Source organism: Panthera tigris, chromosome E2, assembly GCF_018350195.1.
Source record: "Panthera tigris isolate Pti1 chromosome E2, P.tigris_Pti1_mat1.1, whole genome shotgun sequence".
NCBI lineage: Eukaryota > Metazoa > Chordata > Mammalia > Carnivora > Felidae > Panthera > Panthera tigris.
Genome location: NC_056674.1, coordinates 28,461,842 through 28,473,829, shown reverse-complemented (window position 1 = coordinate 28,473,829; position 11,988 = coordinate 28,461,842). Strand labels below are relative to the sequence as shown.

The following is an 11,988-nucleotide window of genomic DNA, read 5'->3' as shown; positions in this document are numbered from 1 at the left end:
CTGTCGTGAGTGTCGGATGCAGCTTTGCCCAGAGGAAGGCCCCAGACGGAACTGTGAGTTTACCCCATTTCCCTTCCATGTCAGGCATTGGCCCTGCATCCCACCAGCTCTGTGCTCCAAGCCTCACTTTCCCCACCTGTTAATGGGGCACAGTGGCCCCCCCCAGGCCTGGCTCATAGGCTAGAACAAGGAATGTTAATTGGGAAGTGCTGCTTGAATGCCAGAGATTATCTGGGGCTCTGAGGGACAGCCCAGCCCGCTGCAGGCTGTGTGAGGCCCAGCTAGATCCCTCAGAAGTAGAGCCCTCAGGGCTGGCCCTGCCTCGCCTTGTCCTGCTCGCCCCTTCCCCGCCGGGCTGCCTGTCAGCGGGGTTCAATACACTATCTGTCATCAGCCAATGGGCTGGGGCGACCAGGAGTAGGTCACACAGCCTACTTCCTGTTTTCTAAGGGGGAACTCAGATGCGGCAGCCTCGCTAGAGCCCAGAACAGAGGAGAGCTGAAGGGGACCATGTGACACTCCTCCTGGCCCCCCCCTGGAGCCACACAGGAACCAGAGGCCTCAGGTGAGTGCTTGATCCCCACCTCGGTGGGGCTCTGCCCTCCTGTGGCCTGAGCCCCCTCCTCCTATGGGCCTCCCCCAGTACCTGCTGGGGGCAGTGTGGGGCAGAGCCTCTACGTGTGGGGCTCCCCTTAGCTCATTGGGGTAGAACAGGAAGCAGATCCCCAGCCCTCCTTCACCCCCATTCTTTTGAGGTACCTCTACAGCCCGTCTTGAGCCTGGAGAATAAGTCACCACACAGAAAGTGGTGCCAGGCGACCTTGGGGACTGGGGCAAAATGCAGAAGCCAGGGCCTACCGCCAAGCCTGCCGGAAGGGACTCTCTGATGGGAAGAACCAGGAAACCTGCTGTTACAGGCTCCCCGGACCCCCACCCGTCCCCCTGGGAGATTGCCAAATGTGAGTGTGCCCACCCAACGTCCAGGACCTTCTGTCCCCTGGGTCGGGCTTTACCCTGCTGTATTGGAGCCTCAGTCCGATGGAAAGTCCTCTGCAGCTCCTCAGGGAGGCAGCACGGGCTCTGAAGGTGGCCCACTGTAGCCAGCAGAAGAAGGCCTGGATAGGACGGGGCAGCCCTCGGAGGGAGGAGTGGTACTCAGCGCCTGGGAGGGATGCAGGAGAATGGCTGCACACACAGCTGGACGGGGCGGGGGCTTGGAAGCTGTTCTGCCCCCCTCAGCCAAGCACAGGACCCCAAGTCACCGGCATCAGCATTTGCAGGGGTTTCTTATAAAATCGAGAAATCTTTGCTAGACAGGTGATGGGGACGGGAGAGAAGCCCCCAGAGAACCCCATGCGTGGTTGTCCCCACAGAGCTTTGGGAGTGACAGGCTGCTTTCCCCATTTCACAGATGAGGAAACTGAGGCCTGGAGAGGAACCGGGAAGCTGTCCAAGACTCCTTGCACATGCACCAATGCCTGACTTTCTCCTTCTCACTCCTCTCATAGTGACTCCCAGCCAACCCTATAAGAGAAAACATAAGGGAACTGGCTTTGCCTGCTGAATTTGATTTTTATTCAAAGCCCTGGGTTCATGCTCAGCTTTCCCGGGTCTTCATTGATGTGTTCAGCCAAGGCCATTATTTCTGGGCTCTCACAGGGTCTCTGGGCAAATCGTGTCCTGCTTTTGACCTGGTGCCAGCTGCCTGATTAGGACAGCAGGGCTGGAAGGGCTGGAGCCATTGAGGCTTGCCATCACCCGCTTTACAGAGGAGCTGAGGCAGGTACGTAGGAGCGCCCACAGGAAACACTGGGCTTCCCAGGGTGGACCCAGAGTCCACTAAGAAAACATGGAGACCACTCACCACCTTGCCCGGGCACCTGCCAGAATATAGAGAGTCTGTCCTTCACCATTGGTGTTCTTGTCAGCAGGACAGGCCTTGTGGCCACACTTCTGAGGTGGGGAAACTGAGGCCTAGAGATACTAAACAATTTGCATTCAGACCCACAATTGGTCAGGATAGAAGGCCTGTCTCCTTAAGGGGAGAAGAGGAAAATGAGGTGTGCAGGCTCTGGCAGACTCAAGCCATGCCCTTGCTCTGTGCCTCAGTTTCCCACCATATAAGGTAAGGTTGGACAGAGGGTCTTGGGGAGACATTCACTGGGCAACTGCACAGAGCCACCTGGAGAATGGACCAGAATTCCTTCCATCTAACTGGAGAAGAGCTGCCCCCCGAAGGAGGGCCCCCCCCCCCGCCCCCGGCCCCAGATGACCTCAGGTCTCCCCAGGCCAGGCCTTTCCAGAAGGCCTTCCGCCCTGGAGTCAGGATGGGCTCTGGCCACTTGCGGGGGAAAAAGCTGTAACCCCACCCCTCTCTAGGCCATAATCTGTGTGAGGATTCAGACACAGGGCCCGGAACGAACTAGAGTCTCGTCCCCATGTGCCCCTTACAGCTCCCTCAGATCTTGGGAAGAAGGAGGTAAGGTTACTTGCACCCTTCTGATTTTGGATCTCTGTGCCAAAGTGGCGGCCCAGCTCCTCGCTCCATCTGAGCTAATGTTTCAGTCATCTTTTTTCTAATTTGTCTCAGACACGTTAAATTCTATTCCAACTTATACTTCAATTTAGAGTCATTGACTTTCCAAACATTTTTCAAAGTATTATCATGTGTCAGATATTAATAACAGGGACTTGGGTGCCTGGCTGGCTCAGTTGGTACAGCGTATGTCTCTTGATCTCAGGGTCATGAGTTCGAGCCCCATGTTGGATGTAGAGATTACTTAAAAATGAAATCTTTAGGGGCACCTGGGGGGCTCAGTTAAGCGTCTGACTTCGGCTCACAGTTCGTGAGTTCAGGCCCCCCGTCTGTGCTGACAGCTCAGAGCCTGGAGCCTGCTTCGGATTGTGGTTCCCTCTCTCTCTGCCCCTCCTCCACTCATGCTCTGTCTCTGTCTCTCAAAAATAAATAAATGTTAAAAAAAAATTTTTTTTAATCTTTAAAAAAATAGGGGCACCTGGATGGCTCAGGTGGTTGAGCGGCTGACTCTTGGTTTTGGCTCAGGTCATGATCTCACGGTTTGTGAGCTGGAGCCCCGCATCTGCACGGACCGTGCGGAGCCTGCTTAGGATTCCCTCTCTCTGCCCCTCCCCTGCTCACATGTGTGCTCTCTCTCTCTCTCAAATAAATAAACTCTAAAATGATAATAATAATAAATAACAGGGACTATTATACAGGGCCAGGTATGTGGGGAGCCCTGAGCTGTTGACTTAACCCTCACACCAGCATCGTGAAGCCAAGCTCCGTTCTTATACCCGATTTATAGGAAACTGAGGCACAGAGAAGTCCAGGCACGAGGTCATCTTGTTCACTGATCTGAGTCACAGATCTTACTGCGTAAACTAGCCCCCAGCACTCCCACTGTCTGCCCGCCCCCACGCCCTGAGGAAGGTGGAGAGGCATCTGGGTCCTGCCCACCACATACTAGCCTTGATCGTAGGCAACTCTCTCAGTTCCTTTATCAGAAAATGCAGCTTAAACTCCTTCTGCACACAGAATCAGTTAAGTGAGAGAGTGGGTGTTGAGTACAGAGCACTCGACCTGGCACGTCACAAAACATTCAGCTTTGCTCGTTGGGTACGCTCACCAGCCGCAGAACCTTGGGCTAAACCTCAGTTTCCTCTTCTGTTACTGGGAGTCACGACAGATTTTTGTGGGCGTTAAATAAGTGGATGTGAAGAAGTTAGGAGCATACGAAGCGTGTTCCGTAAGTCCTAAGTGTCTGTCTAGAGACGGAGGGAGAGAGAGATGGGAGGGATACATACCAGTATCCCTGCTTTGGACGCTGCAATTCTATTTACAAATGAACAGAAAATGGAGTATGGGGATGTGCTTCCGGACAAGACAGCATCTTGCTCCCAAGTAATCCTGACTTTGCTTGAAATCAGATTCAGAGCAACTCGATAATGGAAGCATCGTGACAACAAGAGAGGGCTTGGACCGATCAGTTCAGCAAAGGGGCAGACCCAGGCCTCACATGTGGCAGCTGGGTGGACAGCTGGGTGGGCAGTGGGGACTATGCCACTGCACCCCGGGGGTGCACTAGGAACCCCGGGGCCCACTGGGGGCACCCCGTAGCACCCTGGGGCCCACTAGGAACCCCAACACAAGTGGGAACTCACTGCCCTCTTTGTCCCCCTAGCAGCCTTGGAGTCATGGCCAGTCCTGAGCACCCTGGAAGCCCTGGATGGATGGGACCCATTGCCCAGTGCGCGACAGGGACCAAGCAGGAAGCAGCAGCCACTGGCCCAGACCTCCCATGTCCAGGACCCGATGAACACTTAGGTGAGCTTGAGGCTTGGGGCTTGATCAGAGATAGAGGTCTGAAGACATCTGAAATACAAATGTGGGCCCTTCGACAGATGCCGTGGGAGAGGGGGCAGCTGTCCTAGGTTGACACAAGAATTTGGTGCCAGTCATCTTTCTGGGAGAAGGTTCCAGGAGTCATAGCAGGGGAGCGGTAAATTGAGGAAAGGAAGGGCAGGAAGCCAGGACAGGATGTTGATGGAGAGATTACTGCTGGAGGCAACTGGGCTCAGTCCCAGAGGAGGTCCTCTGCAAGACATAAGGAACACATCTCAGAGTCATCCCATCCAAGAGGTGAGGGGACCAGTCCCATCCTTCATCAGCCAAGGAAAGTTCCAGAACATACCGCTTTAGCTCAAGGAAGCCCTCAGTGTGAGAGTCCTAGGTGCTTGCAGTAGAAGCCAGTGGGACATTCCAGAACAGTGAGTGCCCAGCACTGACAGTGTCTGCTATAGTGTCATGTCCTGGAGCAAATTTATTTACTCATTCGTGCATTCCTTCAGTATGCGCCTATGGACCGTCTGCTCTGTCCTTGGCCTTGTGCCGGGCCCTGGGGAAAACAAGAGCAAATCAAGCACCGCAGGCCCTCCAGTGTGGTAGGGAAACAGATCTGTGAAAAATAATTTGAGATGTCACCAAAATAGGCTGTAGGGACGAGGTGGGAGGCTCTTACTCTGATGCAAGGGGACAGTTGAAGTGACACCTGGGCTGGGTCTTGAAGGGCACCGGAGCCCCATATCCCTTGAAATAAAATGCACAGCGATCTGTGCATCTCCGCGGGGAAGGATTCTCATCGTTCCCGAGATCCTCAGAAGGGCTCACCGCCCAAGGGAGGTCGAAGACACACCGTTCGGTTTGCAGGTAGGCAAACAGGAGGGTTGCATGTCAGGCGGAAGGAGTGGCCGGTGCAAGCAAAGGCGGGGAATGTGGGAAGCCAGAGAGGGAAGAGTCTGGAGCAGCCCACCGGGCTGAGCCTGGAGCCCGGCATCCTCAATCGCTCCCTCCGCTGGTCGCCCAGTGTGAGCTCAGGGGCCGGGGCAACCGCACGGGCGTCAGCGCTGTAGGGAGTGCAGAAGCCAACAAGCCACCGTCCCTGCTTGTCAGGAGCATGGGCCTCGGGCGCCCGTGGCCAACCTGCAGGCTGGAAATGGATGGTGCAACGGAAACGTGCCGCGTTTCACAACGGAGACACCAGCTGGCGGTGCGGGTGGGGGGAGGAGGAGGGGTGCCATGTCAGGCTGTCGTGGGAGGGGGGCGGGCTGGACGCGGCCCGGGTGGGCCCGGAGTCTGGGCAGGGTGGGGGCGGGGAGGGGGATGCGCAGGGCTCTTCCGGATTCGGACATCCCACCCCAGACAGACCCAGCCATCTCCCCACAGTGCACCGAGCCGGTGCAAGTGCTTAAGGGTGCCGTCCCTCCAGGCACCCCCGGCGGCCCCAGCCCCAACTCCAGCATGACCACCGGGGAGCTGCAGGAGTACTGGCGGAAGGAGAAGCGCGGCTGGCGGCGCGTCAAGCTGCTCTTTGAGGTCGCGTCGGCCCGCATCGAGGAGAGAAAAGTCTCCAAGTTCGTGGTAAGTGGGCCTCCGAGATCCGGCAGCGACGGCCCGCCTTTCACCACCTCCTTCCCGGCCCCCCGCGCAAGTCGGTGGGGCCTCAACTCTCCCAAGGATGAGATGGGCCCGCGCACTTTGCCTCACAGGGTTCTAAGGGGGGGCAAAAAGCCAGATCTTGCGCTCAGCATGGTGCTCAGAACTGTGAGAACTGTAGCTGTGTGAGTCACGGTTCCTGATCCTGAGGAGGAACTGGCCCAGATAAAGGCCGCGTCGCCCACAACTAACCACCTGTGTCTCTTGGCCACAGTTTTTGCTCCCCACCCCCGTCATTTATGTTATTAGTAATAACTAGGCGTATTCTTAATAATTATATATCCTATAAAATAATGATATATCATCATCATAATTACTCTATTTTCTTTAAATTAGATTACTTTTTAAAAACACTAAACAAGGGGCGCCTGGGTGGCCCAGCTCTTGATTGCAGCTCAGATCATGATCCAGAGTTCTGGGATCAAGCCCCCCCCCCCTCCCCCCCGTAGGGCTCTGCACTGAGTGTGGAACCTGCTTGGGATTCTCTCCCTCCTTCTCTCTCTGCCCTTCTCTGCTTGTGCTTGCTCTCTCTCTCTCTCTCTCTCTCTCTAAAATAAATTTAATTTTTTTTAAAAAACCACTAAATAGCTTTCAAAGGGGAACCAATATCACATAGCATAAAGAAAAGATAATTATAAAAGTAACTACAAGGAGAGCTAAGTGCTATTATTAGATTCTAGCTGGTCATGCCATGGCTGGCGGGAGGCTCTGGGGTTAGGGGTTGTTGCTCTTTTTGTTAAAATGGAATTTTAGGGGCGCCTGGGTGGCTCAGTCGGTTAAGTGTCTGACTTTAGCTCGGGTCACGATCTCGAGGTTGCTGAGTTCGACTCCCACATCAGGTTCACTGCTGTCAGTACAGAGCCTGCTTGGGATCCTCTGCCCCCCTCTTTCTGCCCCTCCCCCATTTGCACCTACACACACACACACACACACACACACACACTCTGTCTCTCTCTCTCAAAAATAAAATAAAACATTAAACTAGATAAATAAGGGGCGCCTGGGTGGCTCAGTTGGTTAAGCGTCCGACTTTGGCTCAGGTCATGATCTCACGGTTCACGAGTTTGAGACCCGCATCAGGCTCTGTGCTGACGGCTCAGAGCCTGGAGCCTGCTTCGGATTCTGTGTCTCCCTCTCTCTCTGCCCCTCCCCCACTCTCGCTCTGTCTCTCTCTGTCTGGCAAAAGATGAATAAACATTAAGAAAAAAATGTTTTAATAGATAAATAAATAAATAAATAAATAAATAAATAAATAAAATTGAGTTTTAGCCTGTGTTGGGGGCTACGTTAGTGTCCAAGTAGGAGCCATATTCAACCCTTCTCCCTGCCTTGCCCCCTTAATTGGGACTGGGATAATAACAACGGGGACACTGAGCGCTGACCGCGTGTTGAACACAGTCCCCCGTCCCTGCAGTGCATTAACTCATTTCATCCTCACCCAGCGAGGGAGGCGCTACCACCATCCTCGTTTCATGCACGGGAAAACTGAGGCTTGGAGAGAGAGGGTCAAGTACCTACCTAAGACCACACAGCTAGAGCGCGGTGGAGCTGGATTTGCAACCCAGGCAGCCTGTGCCCTTAATCAGTATGCTCTAGCTGAACAAGAATCGAGAAGCAGTAATTTTCTTACCATATAACGTCACCGCCAGCATACCGCCTGAAACCACCGCTCAAGTGGATCTAATCCAGGCTCCCCAGTTTAGGAACCTGGGGCCGGGTTTTGACGATATGGGTGGGGAGCACCCCCAGGCTCCCTGTCCCCCCCACCCCCCCGTTTCCTGTGCTCTTTGTCCCACGAGACGCCTCCATGCTGCCGTGTTTGTTATTCTCGGGTTGACTCTTGTCATGATCCGCTTTTATAGCTCAGCAGATGCTGATGGCAATTTAAAACAGAATTGCGTATAACGATAACCCATTTTCAGGGTATGCTTGAAATTGTGATCATCATTATTTTTTATTTGCCGGGGCTCACTCTGTCAGTTAAAACCTCCTGTTCGGAGGTAGTCAAACGCTCTCTCTCTTTGCGCCGTAGATGTACCAAATCGTCGTCATCCAGACAGGGAGTTTTGACAGCAACAAAGCCGTGCTGGAGCGGCGCTATTCAGACTTTGAGACGCTCCAGAAAAACCTCCTCAAGACGTTCAGGGAAGAGATCGAGGATGTCGTCTTCCCCAAGAAGCACCTGATGGGCAACTTCACGGAGGAGATGATCTCCGAGCGCAAGTTGGCCTTCAAGGAGTACCTGAGCCTGCTCTACGCCATCCGCTGTGTGCGGCGGTCCCGCGAGTTCATCGATTTCCTAACCCGGCCGGAGCTCAGGGAGGCCTTTGGCTGCCTGCGAGGCGGCCAGTACACCAGGGCCCTGGACATCCTGGTGCGCGTGGTGCCCCTGCAGGAGAAACTGACGGCCCACTGCCCCGTAATGGTGGTCCCCACCCTCTGTGCCATGCTGGTGTGCCACCGTGACCTTGAACGCCCTGCTGAAGCCTTTGCGGTGGGTGAGAGGGCCCTCCAGTGCCTGCAAGCCCGGGAGGGCCATCGCTACTACGCCCCCCTGCTGGACGCCATGATCCGCCTGGCCTACACGCTGGGCAGAGACTTCATTTCGCTGCAGAAAAGGCTGCAGGAGAGCCAGCTCCGGAAGCCCACCCCCTGGGGCCTCACCCTGAAGGAACTCACCGTGCGGGAATATCTGTACTGAGCCCCTCTGGCAGGCGGGCTGGAGACTTGGGGTCACCGCTGCTCGGTGGGTGGTTTGGGGTTCACGTTTAGTGGGCAGAGCCACGTTGGACCCTAGGTTGCTGGGTGACCTTGGACAAGTCCTTCCTCTGGCCCTCCGTTTCCCCATCTCTGTTGAACAGAGGTCCCTCGGGGCATCCTTGGGAGCCTCCGCTCGAGTCCTGTGTCCCTTCGATGCCAGGTTCACCTCATCTCAAAACCATGAACCCAGCTGCCAAAATGCCAGAGAGTGAGCTCCACCTTTCTGGTGCTTTTGCAGGTAGCTGGAGGGGAGGTTGACGTTGCAGGCCACGGACAAAGCTTAACCCATCTCGTACAGACAGCTCTCTCCAGCTGTCCTCTTTCCTCTCTGCTCCTTCTCCCTTGACCTTGCCTGCAGATATCCCCACCGTTATCCTAAATATTCCAGCTCTTCCCTCTTAGCGTGTAAACCTGACTCGGCAAAACAAAAGCTCATCCACTGCTCCTCAAGGCCAACTTTGTCCCTAAGATGGGGTGTATGGGACCCTTTGAAGGGCGGAGGGACACTGGGCTAGAACATAATCATGTCATAAGATTCTGTGAAACGAGGCATTTTTAGGAAGGGAAGTTGCCCACGATTCTCTGGTTAGGATTACGCAACTCATTGCCAGGTCGGGTTTTCATTTATGGGCAACTGGCCCCCAAATAGGCTCCCTGAGTTACGTAGACACAGCCCTGAAGGGAGGTGGGGTGATACACAGTGGGACCTCTGGGTAGGACACTGATTGAATGCTTAACACCTCCCCATTGAGGAACAATGTTCTTGGAACCTCTGTGCCGGATGGGGATGCCCTTGGCTGAGGTCTGCTTTCAGGAAAGGACACCGAGAGCCCAGAGTGGAGGGGAGTCTGGACCCATAACCCAGGCTCGACACTGGTCCTGAAGCTGATAGTACAGGCTGGTTTGGGCCAATGTGTGTTTGAGGCTAGAAGTCCCTGGAGACCTAAACCATCTGCTTGAACTTATCAGAGCAAAATAAAGAGGCCGTAACCTGGACCCGTAATGTGGGGCACCAGCCTGGCCTGTGCGAGGATCTGGCTCAGCACGGGGATCACAGTGGCCGTGGACGGGCATCCGCCAAGCTGCACCGGAATGTGTTCAACCGCGACACCGTGTGGCGGCAGCTGTAGCGGCCCGATCAGGCTCTGGCCTCGAGGCTAGAAACATCTGATGATACCTTGGGACAGAGAAAGCTTCAAGTCCCTCAATTTACGCAGGGAGGACACTTTGAATGGGAGATGCCGGGCTTCTTGAAAACCTGGGCGTGTGGGAAATTACAGTGTTAAGTGGAAATACAAAGGGCCGTGACTCTACTTGTCATGGTGAAGAAGACCGTACTGAGGTCGTGAGTCACTTCGTCCAATGGGAAATGCCATCAACTATAAGGTGCACCAGGTATTCACTCAGAAGGAAAATATGGCCAACACGGGGAGTGTGATAGGAGTTTCCAGGAAGAAGCTGGGAGAGCAAAGACTGAGCTCCCAAGGTAAGAAACCTGCTAGGGAGAAAGGACGGTCAGGAAATGCGAGAATCAAATTTGGCACCAGGTGGGGGGTGGCAGTCTTCCTCCTAGAACTTGAACTGTGAGCGTTAGGGTCTGAACACATACAGTGTGGTCCAAAATACTTCATGCAGAGAGGTCACCGTGAAGTGGCCTCAGAGGCAGGTGCTCTGGGTCCCTGACACCTCAGAAAGCAGGTTCTCTCTGAGGGAAGTCAACATCGAGTCAGGCCAACAGAGAGTGTAAGGTGCCATTGACCAGAGGTGCTGAAATGTGGGATGGGGGGCAGAATGTGTCTCAAAATCACATATATATGTGTGTAGTATAGACGGAGAAATTAAAAAAAATTTTTTTAACGTTTTATTTATATTTGAGAGACAGAGAGAGACAGAGAGCAATGGGGGAGGGGCAGAGAGAGAGGGAGACGCAGAATCCGAAGCAGGCTCCAGGCTCCGAGCTGTCAGCACAGAGCCCGACGTGGGGCTCGAACCCACGAACCGTGAGATCGTGACCGGAGCTGAAGTCGGACCCTTCACCGACTGAGCCACCCAGGTGCCCCGCAAATTTTTCTAAAGCCTATATGGGGTGGAAGGAACTTACAAGACCATGAACCCCACCTGTCTTCCCCCTGGACACAGTCCCAAGACTCAAGGAGCTCCCGGTGGGAGCATCATGCCAGCCTCACCCACACCCAGGAACCCATTCTGGGCACTCGGCCCCTAAACCTGAGTGGGCTGGGGGCTCATTCCCACGGAAGCCTGCTCCAGCAGCCCCTCCCTCCCATCCGCAGGGGTCAGGCTGCTTAGGAAGGCAGCAGGTGTCTTACCCTGCCCCAAGCCAGGCTGGGAAGATGGCATCTCTAATGGCTGCCTGTGGGCTAAAAACCAGAGCATTTTTGGAGCCCGACTGTGTGTCCAGGGCTTTCCTCAGCACTGCCAGTCCAGCTCTGCCCCGGAGATATTCTTATCCCATTTTACACATAAGCACACAGACACATAGCTTAAGTGACTTGCCCAAGGCCCCACCACTAATGACAGGCACAGCAGGAAATGAAACTCAGGCCTGTTCCCCACTGAGCCCTACTTCAGAGGGAAGCAGTGAGAAGAGACTGTAGGGATATGTCCCTGGTCCTCTTATCCTTAAGGACCCTTAAAGGTCATGTCACTCACCTCTGTTTCTAGGTGGGACACAACCTGGAGAAGAAACTCACTCAAGGTCACACAGTGAGACAGGGATAGCTCCGGGACCAGACCTGGGGTGTCCACATCAAAGTCATATGGTCTGGCAGGCAGGGCAGAGAGAATGATCCCTTCGAAGAGGCCCTTGGGGGTCACCCAGCTGAACCTGGGGGCGCAGGGCCAGTCTTGAGGTTTGGGCCGGGGGCCGGCCGGCCGGGAGGCTCAGGTCAGAGTAGGCTCTGGTCCACGTGGCCTTGGCTCTGGATGTCCCCTTGGCTGCAACTCTGTCCTGGAGCTGCAAGGCCAGTTCCCATGCCACCTGCTGGTGGGGGAGGGGCACCTGCTCAGGGGCTCTCCAGATGCTTCCTGTCCTTCCTGCAGCAACTGCAAAGAGCTGCCTTCCCAGAATCCTCCTGCTCGGCCCCACACACCCCCCTCTTTGGGGCCCCACAATGCCACCACCTGTTCTAACACTCACTTACCATTTTCCTTTTAGCAGTCTCCTTTTACTTATGTAAATTTGCCTGAAAAAGAAACTT

The 11,988-nt window shown here is 54.7% G+C and overlaps 1 protein-coding gene across 5 annotated transcripts; it reads left to right on the top strand.

Annotated features, from left to right (window-relative positions):
- The first annotated feature begins 462 nt into the window (after window positions 1-462).
- SNX20 (sorting nexin 20) lies at window positions 463-10,646 on the top strand. Of its 5 annotated transcripts, none has more exons than XM_042969566.1 (5): window positions 463-565; window positions 1,412-1,783; window positions 4,203-4,342; window positions 5,784-5,935; window positions 8,043-10,646. In XM_042969566.1, the coding sequence occupies exons 3-5, from the start codon at window positions 4,213-4,215 to the stop codon at window positions 8,709-8,711; spliced, it is 951 nt and encodes a 316-aa protein (XP_042825500.1). In that variant the 5' UTR covers window positions 463-565; window positions 1,412-1,783; window positions 4,203-4,212; the 3' UTR covers window positions 8,712-10,646. The 5 variants fall into 5 exon arrangements, with proteins under 5 accessions (XP_042825500.1, XP_042825499.1, XP_007096750.1 ...); XM_042969565.1 differs by having other exon boundaries at window positions 4,200-4,342; XM_042969567.1 differs by lacking the exon at window positions 463-565 and adding an exon at window positions 591-959 and having other exon boundaries at window positions 4,200-4,342.
- Window positions 10,647-11,988: the final 1,342 nt, after the last annotated feature.